We start from the raw sequence: 18,473 nt of genomic DNA, 5'->3' as shown, positions 1-18,473 counted from the left end.
CAACTTTTGATTTCAGCTCAGGTCATGATCTCATGCTTTGCAAGTTCAAGCCCTGTGTCTGGTTCGGCGTCTGCCTGAGATTCTCTCTCCCTCTTTCTCTGCCCCTCCCTCACTTGCACATAGTCTCTCTCGCAAAATAAATAAACTTTAAAAAAAGAACATTATCCTAATGGATATCAGAGTGCCCCATGTGACAGGTGACACATAAACCCTTAACACAGAAACACATAATGCTTTTGGTGTGAATCAGTTTATTGGTATTTTCCCATACCTGAAACATGCTGCCAGTAAGTTTAAAGTACAGGGGGGGAGGCTAGGAGGTGTGACTTTGGGCAAGCCACCTCCCTCCCAGGGCTGTCAGTATTGCCGTCTACACACGGGACTGGAATGTGTGATCTCTAAGGACAGAACTTCCCAGTCAGTCCTCCATCGGTCACTGAAAACATGAGAAGCAGTGCAGGGGTGGCTGGCCTATCCCTGGTAAAGTTTGAGGATCAGGGATATGAACAAAGCAATGAGTATCGCTCACTCTAAAGAAAGGAGAAAAAATGCAAAATAAATCACAAACCATTATGGGGCCCCATAATGGGGTCTTGCCATTGCCTTTGTGAATAACGAGCCTTTGTGGAGTCTGGAACTTCAGGTGAAACTGGCTCTTGTACTTGGGGCCACAAGAATCCAGCATGGCCATTCTAAGATTTACTGGCAATTAGAGCCTACGTCTTTGACAATACAATTCTGCATCTAAGATTCTATGACTGCAAGTCCAATAGTGTAAAATCCCAAGACTTTTTTCACTCTCTTGTGGAAGGTTCAAGACTCGGTGCAGGGTGGCGCTTCCTGACGGGCGGGGACGCTAGGTTCTAAGAACAGGGAAGCCGAGCAAAGATTGCATTTGCTGGGCTCTATTTCAGGGGTTTGGGGGCCTTTCGGACCAAGCTCACCAAGGATGAGGCCTGCTGGAAGACTGCGAGGCAGGTAGGAAAAAGTCCCGGGCAGTCAGAGGTGTAGACTTGCTCTTATCTGCCCCTCGTCTGCTCACCGCGCAGCTCTGCCCTCTGCTCTAACACGGTTTTTTCTGGCTGCAGGACCTGAGACCCACCCCAGTCAATGTATGTGAAGGGGCATTATTACAAGGGTAGAGCGTGGCTCACGGCAATCCAGAGATAGGAACTCAGGCCTCAAGGATTGTGCACGGGGACTTAATAGCCGCCAAAATGGAGGGCATTACCTTCTGTATCTTGCATGCATCTTGCTTTTTCTGCATATTTGCACCATTCAGTGCCTCATTAGGCAGTTCCGGGTGGCCTCTCGCGTCTGCCCCTGCCTCCCCTGCGGTCCATAACCGGCCCTCTGTGCGGGGCTAGGTAGGGGGGACCACCCTGGTTGCTCAACGCCCCCAATTCCCGGAAGAGAATCTAGTTGGCTCTGCTCAGCAGCCAGCCTATGGCAGGGCGGGCTCGTTTTGAGCGCCCAGATCCGGCCCAATCAGCTGGAGGTGGGCCCTCGGCGGGGCGGGGCCTCGACGCCGCCTAGAGGGAGAAGGCGCCGCGGCCCCGCAGCACGCCCGCGCCGTCGCCGTCCTGCTCCATGGTCTCGAAGAGCAGTCGCACCAGTGCCGGCCGGCCCTGCGCCACCAAGGCCCGGGCCAGCCCCAGCACCTCGCCCGTGTGGCCGCGCCACACGCGCTGCAGCTCCAGGCGCAGGCGCGCCGCGGGGTACTTGTCCTGCGCGCGGCGCAGCCACGCGTCCACCTCGCGGCCCAGCTCGGCGTCGCTCAGCTGCGCCTGGCTCCACTGCGACAGCAGCGCCTCGAGCAGGCAGCGGAAGCCCTCGGTGTGGCTGGAGCCCGCGTCGTCCAGCTCCACGGCGCGCTTGAAGCAGGCCGCCGCGTTGGCGTCCTCGCCCTTGATGCGCAGGCACTTGCCGCGCAGCAGCTGCAGCTCGGGCAGCGTGGCGCCCAGCTCCGACTCGCCGGCCAAGGCCAGGAAGACCAGCGCCTGGTTCAGCGACGCCTCGTCCACCGCCAGCAGCTCCTGCATGGCGTCCACGCCCATGTAGTAGTAGACCTGGGTGGGGGCCGGGGCCAGGATGAGCCTTTCTCTCTGCTCATCCCGTGCCCCTGCTTGCTTTCCTAAAAAACAATTCCATCCGTTCATTCCCACCCTCACTCCGATGATTCTTTGGCAAATTTAGGCCCCGCCCCTGGGAAAGGAGAGGAAACACTCGTATTGTATGCAGCCCACAACTCTTGGTCCTATAATCTTGAGCAAGGCAATCTCTGGGCCTCAGTTGTCTCATAGGTAAAATTATGATACTGTCACCTCTTAGAAATCATTCGTTGTGCCCAGAAGGCATTTCCGGATAGAGCAATGGCCGGCACTTCCTGAGTGCTTTAGAAAGAGATTGGTCTTGTTCTAAATGCCGGGTGTGCATTTTCTCATATAATCCTCACCATGACTATAGGAGGTGGGTAGGTTATCAGGCTGGGGGTTAGTTGTGTTTCTCCCCATGGCCTCAGTGCTCAGGGCTGCCCTCGCAGAGAGCAAATAGGTGGTGGTGGTGGTGTTTTTTTTAAAATTATGTTTATCTTTCATTTTTGAGAGAGAGAGTGCGAGCAGGGGAGGGGCAGAGAGAGAGAGGGGGAGACACAGAAATCTGAAACAGGCTCCAGGCTCCGAGCTGTCAGCACAGAGCCCCACGCGGGGCCGAACCCACAGACCATGAGATCATGACCTGAGCTGAAGTCCAACACCTACCCGACTGAGCCACCCAGGTGTCCCCATAGGTTTTTAGTAAGCAATTGGCTACTCGAGTCAAGAGGCTGCCTTACCTGGCCAATGTCCAGGTAGGTCTTGAGGCCTGGGCACACCCTGACCACTTCCTCCAGGTCGGCCTTGGCGCAGGCCAGGTGGTTCCGGTCAGGCATGCCCCCGAGCCCCAACTTGGCTCGTTCCAGGTCGTGCAGGTAGGCCCTGAGGTGGATCTACCCACAGAGAGTCGGCTCAGCAATGATGCTCTAAGCAAGGACCTCTGCCCTCCTTTCTGCCCTTTTTCTCAGCAACAACTCAGGGGAGCTCAGTGGTTCGGTAGAAGGTCCCTGAGACTGGGAGCCCAGAGTCCTACGTCCTAGTTCTGTGCCAGGGGTGCTAATCACACCCTTTCTGGGCCTTAGTTTCCCTGTCTGTACAACAAGGGGGTTGGATGAAGTTAAGAGTCCAGACCCTTACTTTCATCCCCACTTCCTCCCCGCCCCCCTTGGAGCATTAAAAAAAATCTGGAGGTTCTGAAGGGGAGGCATGAGGAGGAGGAAGTGGGGAAAAGAGGTCATCATTGCTGAAGGTATTAGTGTTCTGGTTCTAGAAAGCACCATAAGGGGGGGGAGGAGGGAGCTCTGGCTTTGCAGCAGGTTAGACTGAGCTGAATTCCAGCCCCTCCTCCCCCTTATTAGCATGTGAGCTGGGGAGAAAGTTGTTCAACTTCTGTGAGCCTTATTTCCCACATCTGAAAAATTAGTACACTAATATCTTCCCTTGGAGATTTCCCAGGATGGTTGAGAGAACATATTCTAGCCAAGATCTGGCATATGGTAGGCGGTCAGTTCATTCATTCATTCATTTCTCATTCATTCATTCAACAAATATCCAGCAAGAGCCTGTTATGTGCCAAGTACTGTTCGAGGCACCCAGGATAGTAGAGAGCAACATAACAAAATTCCCTGCCCCCTACAGGGCATGTATTTTAGTGCGAGGGAGAAACAATATACATGATAAGTAAATAGTATGTCTGGGAGTAGTAAGTGCTAAGAAGAAACAGTAAACTAAGAAGAGAGGACATCAAATGTTGGTAAGAGGTTGACAATTTCAGTAAGATGGTGCTAGAAGCTTCCTTTTTGTCAAGACCTCCAGGAGGTGAGGAAGGAAGCCAATCAGGGAGAAAAGCGTTCTAGGCAGAGGGCATTATCCACACCTTCCAGTTTGGGGAATGGAGTTTTAGAGAAGTGGCTGGTCCCCAGTTCCAGCATGATGGGTGGACAGGCCAAATTTCAACCCAGCTCAGTCAGACTATACTGAGTGCTAATCAAGAAGAGGCTGGAGGTCATTGACAAGGTCATTGTAGAGGGATGCCTGCAGTGGATAGGAGTCCTCCTTCATTCTGTCACTCAACGACCTTACAGACCCAAACCTGTGTCTTGAGGATTCTTCAGCTTCTCTCTACCATGAGGGCTCTGTGACCCTAGGGCTCTGTCCACACAGTCTTAACCCCTGGCCCTGCCTCTGATTCCTGATGGCAGAGGCTGAGGTGAAGCTTGCAGGCTGACTCACCTTGGCCCTTGTGCAGTATGCCTGCCAGTTGAGCTCGGGATCCCGTAGGACATCGAGAGCCATGTTGCACGTTCCAATGGCCATATCCTGCTTGCCTAGGAAGTGGAAGATTTTGGCCAGGCGGTTCAGGATCGGGGGCTGGTCCTTGGCTAGCTCAATGGCCTAGGAAGGGGAGAAGGGTAAGAGCAAACTACTTGTCTGGTTATTTGCCTGACACACTGGAACCCCATCTCTGCGCAGAGCCACATCACTTCAATGCTCTTATTCCCTAAATCCACCTGCCAGTAAATTTGGTCATATGGAACCTAACACTTTAGGGTATGATTGACCTCCTGGCACCCAACTCCCAAGAGTCAGACTCTCATGCCCCCCCACCACGTTCCTGTGTCCTGCCTGGTGAATCCCTCCATACCCTCAGTGAACCTCTCTTCCTCAGACACATCCAGCCCAAGCTCTCCAATTTACCAGGGCAAATGGGAGGAGGTGCCAGAATCAGCCTCTACCTCCCCCATACGGACACAGTGCAGCGTTCCTTCTGGGCCACAGCACCTACCTCCTCCAACCCCCCCATTGTTACTGACCACTGCCTGTCCCGTGTGGGTTGCTATCTCTAAGATAGCGGACCCTGCAGGGACTTCATCACTGTGCCCGGGCACAGAGTAGGTCCTCATGGAGGGGTGAAGGCAGTGTGTTAAGTCTGATACAAGTCGCAGAATCCTCATGAACCAGCATTTATGTGCTGTTCTAAGATCAGTCAAGGACTTGCTCATTAACCCGCCTACCAGCAAACATTAGGGATGTGCCCCAGGCAGGGCACTGTGCTAGTGCACAGGTCAATGAGTACTATCTCAGGGTCTCGGGCCACCAGGAAAGACTTCAAAACTGAACTAAGTGTGGACACGCCCATGTAAACAAGGTGCCCAGGAACAAGGCTTGAGCAGCACTTTATGGTGAACAGTGAACAGCTTTACCTGCTACCGCCTTTGAGTCTCTCAATAACTGAGAAGGTAGAAAGATGACATAATTAACACATCATGAGGCTCTGAGATGGAAGTGACTTGCCTTAGGGTCACATGGGCCATGGGCCGAGCTGGCACAAGACCCCAGCTTCTTTCCACTATGTCGCTGGGTGTGGGGAAGGACAGTGAGAACCACAGCCTGACGGGGAGAAGTCTGAGGGGATGTCTGAGACTGTGGGGAATAGCTTAGAAGATAAGGCCGGAGAAGTGGACTTGGGGACTGGGTGTGAGGAGGGTCTGATGCTTAAGCAAAGAGGAAGGATGATAAAGATCACTTTTGTTTTGCACGAGGAGAGGCACTTCCTGGGTGGGCCACAAAGTGGGGAATGGAGATGGGACAGCACCCCCAGAGAAGCAGTGGATTCCAGGAGAGGAGTCCGTCGGGGCGGGGGGGGTCAGGGTCCATTCCAGTTTGGAGAGTGGGTGTGGCCAGGGGGCCGTACCTTGCCAAAGCAGTCCAGGGGGTCGGTTCCCGAGTACCCGCAGTCGTGGACGCCCATGGGGGTGGTGGAGAAGGTGTCCTTCCTCTCCAGCAACATCCCAAGGTAGCACCAGGCCAGAGCTGGGGGTGAAGTGTGGGAGAGGGGTGTCTAGGAAGCAGCAGGGTGGGGACAGGGAGGGGGCCCAGGATGAGGGAGGGGTTCAGCTCCACACAAGGTGTCAGCCCCGAGGAAGATGAAGGGAGCGTCTGGGGCATGAAATCCTCGAGCAAGGTGCAAGGTACATGAGTTCTGTGAGATGAATGATCAAGTATATGGGATGGAGGGGAGAGAGAAAGGGAAACAGGATCCCAAAAGCAGATGATGCTAGAAGTGGGGACAGTGATGGCAACAGGCAGGGCTAGTGACAAGTAAAGGGAGAGCCAGGCAGAGGCTGCTCTCACACCTGTCCCTGTGGGCCCTACCTTGATGGTGGGGGTCCGAGGACTTGAGCACTTGCCGGAGCAGGGCCAGCGTGCGGTTGAAGGCAGGCAGCCTCTTCTGTTCCTCGCTGCCCAGCTCCAGGAAGACGCCATCTAGCCTATGGCGAAGAAGGGATGTGGGTGGCTGCCCCCCCGCCCCCCGCCAGCTGTCCCTGGGGTGCTGCGAGCACTCCCCAGGCCAGTGGCAGGAAGGGGAACTGGGGAACCACTGCCACAGAAATGGGCGCAGCCCCCTCTTCCCCAGGTTCCAGGCCATGCCCCCCCACCCCCACCATCCAGTCCCCTGCTCCCCAGCCTGACCTGATGAAGAGCGTGGCCATGGTGAAGTACCAGCCCCTTTTCTCCTCCGCTGGGATCTAGGAAAGCAGAGAATGGCCCGGGGTGCTGTTATTGAGGTACTCAGGCCACTATCGTTCATAGGGTCCCACACTTGCCCTGAACCCTGAAAACAGGAGATGACACCTTTGATCGTGGTCCTGGGTCTGCCACTGGTGGCTGAGTGACCTCGGGCCAATCACTTCCCTCCTCTGACTACAGAGGGTCTGACAAGACAACCCGTGTGAATGTCCTGAGCACAGTATCCATCCCAGAGCAGGAGTGGGATACATTTCTCCCCCTCCGTCTTGCTTTCCAAGCTAAGCTTCCCTCTCCCGGACTCCCCCACTGGTGCTCTGGAGCCCCCCATTCCAGGGCAGTCACCTTCTTACTCCATCCCCATCCCCCACCTCGTCCACTCGCTTCTCCCCTTTCGTGCCTTCCCTCAGCTTCCCCCTTTGGGCTCGTAGATGGAGTTCAGCTGACGCCCAGGACCTCCGCCCTGAACTGTTTTCCCATTGTTATTCTCGCCAACCTTGCCACGCATTTAGACTGACTTGGGCACCAGATAAAATATTTATGCTGTTATTTATGGGAGTAGCTGCTGCTGCCTCGGGAAGGAATTTTAATGAAAACCAATAAAACCCCTAGTGCATATCAGCAGCTCTGCTGCGGGCTTGGGTCCCTCCCTCCACACTAGTCTCCTAGTGTGGATCTCGGGCTGGATTCTGGACTCGCCTCCCCCCATCCACCATGGCCTCCTCGGCTCAGGAGCCCGGCACCCCTCCACCCCCGGACTCCCAGCAGCAGGGAATGCATTCAGTCCAGCAAACATTTCTGAGCATCTGCATTGACCTGCACCCTGGCTGAAACCAGTTCACAATGAGCTAGGAAAACAGACCTGGGCATAAATAATAGGGCTGGACTGAGCGCCTGCAATGTGCCAGGATTCTGACCCCCAACCTCTCAATCTCACAACAACTCATCATCTAGGTAGCATCTGCCTTTTACAGAGGAATGTATTGAGGCCCACAGAAGTCAAGTGACTTGCCCGAGGTCACACAGCATAGGAGTGTCAGAGCTGGACCTTGAACTCCCTTTGTTAGGCTCCAATGCCCATGCTCCCCTTACATACCAGGTTGCCAATGACCCTAGCATGAGGCAGAGTTTGAGCAAGGCCATGAAAATGATGTGGACAAATGCACCAGGATGAGGAGGCCACTTTCAGCTGAAAGTCTCTGAAAAGGTCTTGCAGAAGGACGGACCGTACTCTGAGTACTGAGTAGCAGTGGGCATTTCAGATGGAGGGCTCAGCATGGAGACATGTGGCATGACTGGTGAGCACGGTGTGTGTGAATGGGGGGCAGAGGGAGCAAAGTTTGGCAAGCCATGTTGCGGCTGCTCTGGGGAGGCTGTGGATGAACTTAGCGGGAGAAGGGAGACGGGGGTCCTGTGAGTCAGATTCCACCGAGTGGTGTGACTGCCCATTGAGGAAGGCTCTTGACCCAGGGCCCGAGCCAGATGACCCAGAGGAGGCCCCACTAACCACATTGCTTGGCCGCTATTCACCACGTATCTTCTCTGTTTGGCCCAGGCTGGGTGATGCCGACGGGAGAGGAAAGGCAGGTCCCACCGTTAGGAGCTCCCGGTGTGGCCTGAAAGCCAGACAACCTCACAGAGTGGCAGGAACACCAGGGGTTACGAGCAGAAGAATCCTACATGATGCAGGAGTGCCCACATAGCCCGCAGAGGGCTTGCCGGGGCACGGTTCCCCAGGACAGGTAGGACCCACCCAATCGGACACCATCAGATGGAGGGGCTGTGGTGTGCGAAAGCTCGAAGGTGAGGGGGGGGGTGTGTTGTAAGGGGCGGGAGGACGAGCCAGCAGGGGCACATCAGGAGGCACCCCGAATGCCCGGCTCAGGACCTGGAGTTCATGTGCAGAGCAGTGGGGAGCCAGAGAAAGGGGAGGGCCAAGATCCAATATGCTTTACAGCCACATCACCTAGGAGAGTAATCCTGCCACGTAGGTGGGAATGCGTGTACGGGGCTTTGGCCAGGAACAGGGCCGTCCAGAGGGGACAGCGGCAATCACCAAGGGTTAAAGGGGATCCTCGAGGGCTTAGTGGGGAAACATTTGCCAAAGCAAAAGGCCTTAAGCCTTTGGCCTAGGACTGAAGGTGTAAGTGCTCTGGGCTTCCTGGCTGTCTAAAGTATGGTCTCATGACAGCTGGCCCCAGGCCCAATTTGAGGTTGGCCAAACTGAATCATGGTGGGAAGAAACAGAATCTGTTCCCTTGTTCAGGCTTCTGACAAGGAGGTCTGGCCACAAGCGAGAGCAGAGGCTCAGGTGGCCAACGGGCCTGGCCGCATAGGTGGGTGACCCTGGACAAATGAGTTGCCTCTCAGATGCTGTGTCCTTGTGTGCAGAAGAGGATAATACTATAGGTCCCACAGGCATTGCGAGGCCAGTGTCCAGCCCAGAATACGTGCTCCATAAATGTTTGACCCCTTTTCTTTTGGCGTGGGTTAGAGCTGAGCAGGTTAGGGGCATCTAGGAGGTTGCTCTGTTCATGGGATCTATTTCAGTTCCCTGTGTGGCAACGAGGTCTCAGGCTCTGGAGGCCAGGGGGTCCTGGCTCACCCTGCTGTCTGCCACCCTGCCCCAGCCCATCACTGTGCTGCTGGGGCCTCAGATCCCCTGTGGGGTCCCAAGCACCTTTCTCCCCAGCATTGCAGAATGATGTGGTATCCTCAGGGCTCTCTCTGGTTCCTCGTTTGGCATTCAAGGCCACAAGAAAGTAAGATATGTGCCCAAACCACAGTTCGTACCTGACAGAAGGCACCTAATTCATGCCTTCATAATCCTAGCCCGAAGCATTGTTCACAGCACTGTTATCTTGATTACTCTTTTCTCTCTGAGGATACCGAAACCACAGAGGTGAAGCAACATAACCACGGTCACACACTAGTTAGCGTCCAGGCTTAAAACCCATTGGTTTCACCACCACTCTTGATATCCTTGAGTTATTCAAGGGCCTGGTCATGGTTTGCACTATGCAGGCAATACCACCACCTGGTATTGAATTGCAGGGCTAACTCCCCATTCCCTTCCACTTGAAGGTTAAAACAGATTTTCAGACAAGTAACTAGTCGAGTGACACTCTATGACAAATCCTAAATGTGGTCCCTCCTCAAATTCCATCGAAGAGTGACATTTTCAGGAGAGCCTATGGGGTTGCAGATTCGGAATGGAGTTAATGGCATAAACAGATCTAGTTTGAGGTCTCCTCTGTCCTGAGCTTTCATCTTCTATCCCCGTGATGGAAGCTAGCTGACTCCGTTCACCCTGCTATGCAATCCTGGTCCGAAAATGGGCTGTCTCTTTAAAAATCCTTCTGGTTGTAACTGAAGCAGCAGCTGAGGCCGTTACCAGGGGCAACCTGGCAAGCCACAGTGCGTTAAATTAAATTAAACAGGCCTCTGGCTGCCTCCCTCCACTCCTGGAGAAGGGAGGGGCTCTTCCACCTCTCTCCTGGAGAATAAAATTGCTGTAAAACCTCTGAGGGCTGCAAGGCATTCACTTCCAGAGTTGATGGCTCCCAGGGGCAAGGTGTTTGGAGGCAGCCTGGGAGTCCCCAAAAGGGCTTCTGCCAGAGGAGGGATGTTCATTGGGGGTCTGCCCGGCATGGGCTCTGGGCAACACAGCACCCTTTCTCTTGTTTGGTCCTCATCAATCGCTGGGAGCTGGGGGCTCCTGGGTCTGTAGCCCAGGCTGCACACTAGAGGGGTCTCACATTAGGCTGCCCCTCATGGCAGATCTGTGGGAGGGTATTGGGTAAGGCCAGGCACCAGCGCTGACCCTAACATGAAATCCTTAGATCCTAGGACTCAGTGAGGCACAGCTCTCAGTCAAGGGGTCCTCAGGACATTTCCCTGCTCCCAAGAGACCCGCACTGTTATTTCCCTTATTTTAGAGGAGAGAAGCAAAGGTTCAAAGAGGCAGAGGCTTGCCTACTTCACCTGTCAGTTCAGGCCAGGTTTCTCCGACTTCAAGTTCATGTTCTTCCCACAACATCTACCTGCGAGTGTTTGCGTGGCGCTTACCACTTACAGAGTGGACTCACATGGACTCCATCTGATCCTCAGACCCTCCTGTGTGGAATGTAAAGTGTGTCACCATTAATCTCTTAGCACAGATGGGAAAACTGAGACGGGACCATGTCCTCGAGGTCACACACTGGCTGTGTAAAAGCCCAGACTGAAACCTGGAAAGAGTGCTTTGTCTCTATACTGATAATAGCAAATTTATGGAGGACTTGGTATGCACGGGGCACATAGTTTACGTGTGTTTAACTCGTTCAACCCCCAGGGTTACCTACGAGGTGGTGACAATGATTATCCCGATTTTATGGGAGAGGCCAACTGTGGCCCAGAGTGGCACAGCTAGAAGGCAGCAGAGCTGGGAACCCAGCAGCCCGGCCCCACCACCCCTGCACCTAATGACTCCAGACTAGTGGTTCTCAAGGTGGGTCCCCCCCTCCCCCGCCAGCAGTGGCAGCAGCACCTGGCAATTGGATAGAACTGGGAGTTCTTGACTCACTGAATCAGGAACCCTGGGACCAGGGGGTCGGGGTCGGGTGGGCTGGGGAACAACCTGGGTTTTAGTCGGCCCTCTGATGCACAAGGTCCTCCCTGTACTGCACCACAGGGAACTGGGTGGTTGGTGGATCCTTGAGCCCAAGAATCAGAATTGTGATTCTCAGGGATGCCTGAGGATCCAAGTTCTGACAGTGACACTGTCACGGACAGCGTGGATCAGTGACTAAGGTAGGTGATTTGGCAGAACCGGCAAAGAATAGGGTTGGGACAAGCAGTTACAGAGCAGGTATGTGTTAACTCAGCTGGTACAAGGATGGAGCCTGGCCATTCCATTTACCCCTGAAGAAGGAAATGTTGGGGGGGGGGCTTTGCTGTTTTAAAGGATTTCAGTAGAAGATCTTTTATTATACAAAAGACCTATAAATCTATATGTATCTGAACAGGCTCTCCAGAGACTTGTTGGCTCAGGAAAATAATTGCCTTGCAATTTGAACTTTGCATGACATTGTACTCCACATTTCTGATTCCTTTCAGACTAGTTCTCCATCAGGAGAGGGGGAGTGTGAAGGACCAAAAGGAAGGAGCATTTCTGAGCATCAGCTCTCCACTGAGCAATTCAGGGGACCCATGCACTGGACCCTCACAGCAACCCAAGAAGGTGGAATGAAGCCTCCACCTTTTCTGAGTGAGGAGACAGAGGCTAATAAAAAAAAGCCACTGCCCAGCCCCACAGCCTGGGGCGGAAGTGCCAAGATTCAAGTTCAGATCTGCTTCCCTCCAACGCCCCTGTTCTTTCCACCTCATCACGCCAACCCTGTGAAGGCTGACACAGCAGAAATAAAAGTCGCAAGGTGGCAGGCTTCAGGGATGTGTTCTTCTTGCACAACTGGAATGTCCTCTGTGAGGGCACGGAGCAGCCTCCCTGCTCTGCACACGGAGCCCTGCCCCCACCTGTGGCGCGTGCTCTAGAAAGGCAAGGGCAGGGGGTTTTCCTCCCCTCCCCTAGCTCCTGCTGCAGGGGGGTGTGGAGAATAGACAGAGGGATGGGGTTGGAGTCCCATTCCTGCCTCTGCCTCCCGCAGGGGTCCTGGAAAGGCCCTGGGCTCACCTGGGCCTCAGCTTTTGCATCCACAAATGGGATGATCCCACTCGGCCTGACCATGTCACAGGCCTGCTGGTTGGGGTCCATGTGACAGGTGGAGGGGATTTGAGGGAGGGGGGCTACGCCATGGGAGTAAGTCACCTATGCCTCCCTGGGCTGGCTTCCCTGGACGGTCTTCCTGGATTTTAAGATTCGGGCAGACCGACCTCAGTTTCCCACCATCACCCCTCTTCTGGTCTTAGGTCTGTCATGTCATCCAGGTGGGTCACCCCTGCCTTGAACTGGTTCCCTAGACTTGCAGGACCATGTGGAGCCACTTCTCTGTCCCACTATTTAGAGAAAAGGGCCCCTGTCTAGTCCTGGGTCCACACCCAGCTCTAGCACCCAGAGAGGCTGGGTGGGTTTGAAGAAGTCTCCTGCTTTCTTTATAATAACAGTGATGCCCAAATGTTCTCAGCTCCTGCCATGGGTCTGTGCTGTGTAACCTTCTCCCCTGTAAGAGAGGTAGCTGGGCCAGACAATGCTCATGGCAAGGTTGATTGTGGGATCCTGTATCAATGGGGAGGGGAAAGCCAGTTCCCAAACTTGCTAGGCATGAAGGGAGATAAGCCCGCAGCAAACTCAGAAGGCTCTGGATAGGCAAATTTGAATGATGCCAAGGCCAGCAGAGGGCTGCAGCCAGAGACCAAGAAAGCTGTCCCTCAGCCTGGGCTTTAAGTCCAAGAGACCTGGGTTCAGTTTCTGCCAGACACTCATGGCTGTGTGCCCTTGGGCAAGGCACTACATCTCTCTAGCCTCAGTTTGCTCATCTGTAGAACAGACTAATACCAATTCTGGTTTCCCAGCATTTCTGTAAGCACCAAATGAGATAATCTATGAAAAGTAAACGAATGCACAGTACCTAGTTCACTGTCCAGTGTTAGTTATTCATCTCTTTTTCTAGCCGAACCTGATCAAACCACTGAGATTTGTGGAAGTGTGTGTGTGTGTGTGTGTGTGTGTGTGTACGCGCGCGCATGTGCACATGTATATTTGCAAGTACCATGGAAGGAGAAACCCTGCCTTGATCTCCAACACTGAAGTCCTCAAGATACTGTCCCCTGCACCCCCAAGTTGTGGTTTCCCACATGTGCTTATACATCTTCTTCTGCAGGAAGTTCATTCCTTCGCCCACTTCTCCACTCCTCAGTCCTTCCTGTCCCTGAATCACTCCGGCCACCACCTTAGTCCAATCCTCTCACTTGACGGAGGAGGAAATGGAGGCCCGGGCGGGGGAGGTGACTTGCCCACTAACCCGCAGCCCCTGACCTGGAGTGGGGTTCTCCCCATTGCCATTGCTCTTTTCCCAAGACCGGCTGGGGCCTGGGCGAGGGAGACCGCAGGAAGGGCAGGAGGGAGAGACTCGGGGGCTCCCTTGTGTCCTGGGTCCTAGCAGCCCCGTCAGGGGAGGAGGATGTCGCTGGGGCTGGGGCTGGGCCCTCTCTCTCTGAGCACAGTTACACTTCCCAAACACGGTCAGGCAGGCACCACTGTCCCCCATGTCAAAGATGCGGATACTCGGAGCAGTTAAACGGCTGGCCCAGGTCACCCAGGACATGGCAGGCAGAGCAGGGATCCCCTGTCGCCCGTGGACTCTCATACTGACACCCTGGCCAGAGTCACACACACATCTGCCCTGACCAGAGCACCCACGCAAGGCCCCCGAGGAGAAGGGGAGGGTAAGAAAGGAAGGTTGAGGGAGAGGGGGACCGCATGGGACGCCAAAAACCATGGTCAGGAGGGCAGTTCTTTACTCCTAGGCCTGGAGCCAGCTTTACTCCTAGGTGGCTGCAGAGGTAGGGAGGTGTGTGTGTGTGTGTGTGTGTGTGTGCGCGCGCGCGCGCGCGCGCGTGCACGAGCGCCCATGTGTGCAAGGGACCCTGGAGCTACTGACCCCTTGGGCCTCCCAGCTGTGCCCTCTTGGCCCTTCCTACCAGGTCCCCACCCCTCTGGGTGTGCGGACTGATTGGAATGTCCACACCTTTGTTTGCCAGGCTGTCTGCCAGGCCTCTAAGCTCTGCCTCCCTCCCTTCCCGCCCCAGCCGGCAGGTGCAGTCCAGGCAGCCGGGTGCACCAGGTCACGCTTGGCGAGCCGCTTCCCTCCCTGACCCTCCTATGTCCTTGGTGTGAAGGGGGGGTCACAATACTCAACTGGCAGGGTGTCTGTGAAGTCTGAATAAAAATCAAATGCACTAATGGGGGCGCCTGGGTGGCTCCGTTGGTTGAGCGTCCCACGCTTGAGTGGCTCAGGTCATGATCCCAGGGTTTGGGATTGAGCCCTACGTTGGGCCCCTCCCCTGCTCATGATTGCACATTCCATCTCTAAATAGTTAAATAAACCATATTAAAAAAGATTCTCTTTTTGCCTCTGCCCCTCTCCCTCATTTGCGCAAACTCGCTCTCTAAAAAATAATACAAAATAAAAAATAAATCCAGTGTACTAATGAATGTTAAACTCTGTGCTGGGTGCCTGGTGCCCATTGTGGTGACGGCCCTCATTGTCACCCTGGGGCCACGAGCAGGGGTGAAGGACCTGCATGTGTGGGGGTGGGGCGTATGTGTATTAAGCCACTGGTATTTGGGTAAAGGGGAAGAACATCAAATAACTGAGCTAGCTTGGAACAGGGATATTTCTTAGAGAAAGGTTTGAATTACCGTATTTTTAAAAAGTTAGAGGTGTTTAGGCTTAAAATCATTGCTTCTTCAACTGCTCTCAACTATAATGAAAGCTGCAGTGATACCCTGTTGTGGCCATTTTTGTCATCGACTCTGAGCCAGGCACCTTATAGACACCATCTTTTTGAATTCTCAGATGACAAGATGGGAACTCCAAATCCCCAACCCTCTCCTGCGATGGGGGGCTGACCACAGCCATCCTGTCCAGACCCAATGACACAGCACAGAGCCTGGTGCCTGGCCACTGCCCACCTGAAGCAGTTCCCTCCCTGAAGCACTGGGCAGTGCCCTGCCTGACACCCCATCCTCTGGGAAGTCACTCTCGGTGTGTGGGGGGTACTACCATGGCTAGGCTGATCAGTGGGAGGGAGGTGACCCAAACCTCTGCCTCCATGCTCACCTCCTCGAGGAAGCCTTCCCAGGCTCTCAGGAAGGGACCTTATAGAACATCCAATCCCCCCTCTCTGCTCCCATTTCACAGAGGGGGAAACCACAGCCCGGAAGGGAAGACCCAACCGGGCCCCCTGGCTCCTAGCTCAAGGCCATTTAGGCCCTGTCCTGCTGCTTGGACCACACTGAATACACACTACACTAGCCATGCCTCCCGCTGGGGGCAGCTGGTATTCAGGACCTGGGGCTCAGGCTTTAAAACGGAAAACCTGGGTCCCTGTGGACCCCCCCACGATGGCCACAGCTACCCCCAACCTGGGGCAGAAGAGGCTTTTCTGGGACGTCCTGAGGAGTCTCTCAGCCCAGGAGAGGCAGAGGTCATCAGCAATCTCACATCTCTGTGCCGGCTCTATTCTAAGTGCTTGCCAAATATCAGGTCTTCGTGATGACATCAACCAAATGGGAGTGCCCTCATCTCACAGCTGAGGGAGCCTAGGACGTAAGTACCATTATTAGCCCCATTTTACAGGGAGGGAAATAGAAGCTAGGTGATGCTAAGGATGGACTGGAGGTGAAACAGTGTCAGGGCTTGGGATTTGGACCTGAACTATCTGACCCAGAGCCCACCATCTTGACCTCTAGCCTGTGCTGTTCTCTTTAACCCAAGTCTGTGCCCTCTGAGCGGCATTCCCTGAGGTCTGGACCCCACGTTTTCTCTCTAAAGCTAGACAAGGCTTTGGGTGGAAAAGGCTCCGAGGGAAAAGTGCCCCGGGTGTGTGAAGGCTCACTGTTGTGTAAACATCACAAATCTAAGCCACATACAACATCATCATTATCAGCTAAACCTTGCCTTGGTGGAAAAGCCATGGTACCTCTCTGAACTGTGGTTTCCTTTTCTGTAACAGGAGGATAGTGCCCTTACATCATTCAACTGTCATCAGTGCAGGCTGCTTTTGAGATGGTTCCTGGCGATCCCCATCTCCTGGTATTCGTGCCTTTGCGTAGTCCCCTCCGAGTGTAAGTTAGACTTAGTGACTCGCTTCCCATAAATAGGATGTAGCAAAAGTGATGGGATGTCCATGTGGCAAGGACCAGAGGGGGACTTCTGGCCAACAGCCAGTGAGGAGCTGAAGCCTGCCTCCAACCACGTGAGTGAGCTGGGAAGCGGGGCCTCCCACCAGCGGGCAAGCCTTCACGTGAGACCACAGCCCGGAGGTACCCAGCTAAGTCATGCCTAGATTCCCGACCCACAAAACTATAAGGTAATGGATGCTTAGTGCTTTAAGCTGCTGAGGCTTGGAGGGTATCTGTCATGCGGCAATAGGTAATTAATACACCTAGAATTTTTCTACTTGGTGCCGGGCCCTGTTCTGCCCATACAAGATATATTTATTGAGTGCCACCGTGAGCCAGGCACTGTCCCTGCTATACGGCTTGCAGTGCTGACCCAGTCAGATGTTGTCCCCCCTCTAAGACCTCAAGGCAAACCTGAGGAGACAGATTTGTGAACGGACAGTGTGAGCGGTGCTGCGGCAGCCCAGGGCAGGCATCTGACCCAGCCTGCAGAAGCCAGAGGAGGCTTCCTAGAGGAGGGGGGTGCCTGAGACAAACCCAAGATGGGAGCGAACCTTCCAGTCAAAGGTGGATCAGAAGGGCATCTTAGGAAGGGCTTGCGGGAGAGGTAAGGTGAGCTTAAGGAGACCTGGCCCAGTGAGGGGGGACGCAGGGAGGCAAGCAGGCTGTGGCAAAAGTCTGACTGCAAGGGAGAGCAGGCAGAGGGCCAGCAGAGAGGAAGAGCGTGGATGGTCCCAGATGTCCACTGGAGAGCCTCAGGCTTCTCTGCTAGGTAGTGGGGAGTCCCTGGGGGTGTAAGCAGCTCAGGGACACGGCCAGTGAGGCTGAGCAACACGATGGTGGCAGCAGGGTGAAGGATGAGGCAAAGGGTCACGCAGGAGGGCAGGAACCCAGGCGGGGTGATGGCAAAGGTAGTGGCCGGGCAGGAAATGGTGGAGGCCCGAGCAGAGGGAGGCTGCAGGGGAGTGGCTATGCAGAATGCACGGTGCTGGGGTCCCAGTGGATAGGGATGGCGTCGTGAAGGGGGGAGAGAAGGGAAGAATGCTGCCCACGCCTCTGGCGGGTTGGCAGATGGGTTGTGCCATTACCTAGGTGGGTGTGCACAGGAGCACGGACAGGTACTTGCTGGGAGGAGCAAGATGCGAAGGATGGGTTGGCCAGGCTGATTTTGCAGCGTTGCCAAAAGAGAAACTGAGGCAGACCTTCCCGCCAGGAAGCCCGTCCCCGCCCTAGCCCGGCAGAGAAAAGCCACAAGCTGGGTCTGGGCCCCAGGGCCTGAGAGATGGTGGAGAGGAGAGGTGCGCCGAAAGGGTATCCCAGACGCCAGCGACGCCAGCGACGCCAGCGGGCCAGGGTTCGGGGAGAGTCTGGGGTGCGGGGGCGTCCCTGCAGACGCTGAGGGCCACGAGCCCAGCCTTCCCGGCCTGGGGAGGGTCACCCACCTGCTGCGCGTAGCCCAGCGCCTTGTCGTAGAGCGCGATGCCGGCGGCCAGCACCCGCGCTCGCTCCTGCGCGCTGGCGCAGCCCACGTCGAAGCCGTGCGCGTAGCCCTGCTCGGCCAGGCAGCGCGCGGCGCGGAGCTGGGGGTCCCCGGCCGCCGGGCGCTCGGCCTCCAGGCCCATGAGGCCGGCCAGCCGCCCGGCGCACGCCTCCTCCTCCTCCTCCTGGCCCAGCCGCGCGTACACGTGCACCAGGTTGGCCCAGGCGTTGAGGTTGCCCGGGTCCTCGCGGGCCACCTCGAGGAAGCGCTCGCGGGCCTCGTCCAGCTCCTCCAGGTAGAAGGCGAAGGCGCCCAGGAGGTGGCGCACGGCGGGGCGCTGCGGGGCGGCCGCCAGTTCGAGCTCCTGCCGAAGGCCGTCGCGCCGCAGCTTCAGGTCCCGGGAGCGGAACGAGGCCGGCGAGCGCGGCTCGAAGTTCAGCTGCATCTCCAGGTGGAAGTGGCCGGGCAGGTAGTCCAGGTTGTCGATGAGGGCGTCCAGGTCCTCGGCCGTGGCCTCCGGCTCCGCCAT

The 18,473-nt window shown here is 55.4% G+C and overlaps 1 protein-coding gene across 1 annotated transcript; it reads right to left on the bottom strand.

Moving 5' to 3' along the window:
• Positions 1 to 1,532: 1,532 nt before the first annotated feature.
• Positions 1,533 to 18,473, bottom strand: TTC22 (tetratricopeptide repeat domain 22). The gene is made up of 7 exons (XM_039239197.1): positions 17,907 to 18,473; positions 6,567 to 6,622; positions 6,249 to 6,364; positions 5,788 to 5,906; positions 4,326 to 4,487; positions 2,834 to 2,986; positions 1,533 to 2,069 (listed from the first exon to the last, which is right to left on the bottom strand). The coding sequence occupies exons 1-7, from the start codon at positions 18,471 to 18,473 to the stop codon at positions 1,533 to 1,535; spliced, it is 1,710 nt and encodes a 569-aa protein (XP_039095128.1).

The sequence above is a fragment of the Hyaena hyaena genome, unplaced genomic scaffold (assembly GCF_003009895.1).
Source record: "Hyaena hyaena isolate Hyena2069 unplaced genomic scaffold, ASM300989v1 scaffold_5, whole genome shotgun sequence".
In the NCBI taxonomy this organism is placed as follows: Eukaryota; Metazoa; Chordata; class Mammalia; order Carnivora; family Hyaenidae; genus Hyaena; species Hyaena hyaena.
This window is presented reverse-complemented; position numbering and strand designations above follow the sequence as displayed.

Bases quoted from the DNA above. Each gene is read 5' to 3' on its own strand.
- TTC22 (XM_039239197.1), bottom strand. From the start codon at position 18,473: ATGGCGGAGCCGGAGGCCACGGCCGAGGACCTGGACGCCCTCATCGAC. The intron at 6,365-6,566 runs GTCAGGCTGGGG...TCTTCGCCATAG, and splicing joins ATGGCCACGCTCTTCATCAG to GCTAGATGGCGTCTTCCTGG. The intron at 2,987-4,325 runs GTGAGTCAGCCT...CTCTGTGGGTAG, and splicing joins CATACTGCACAAGGGCCAAG to ATCCACCTCAGGGCCTACCT.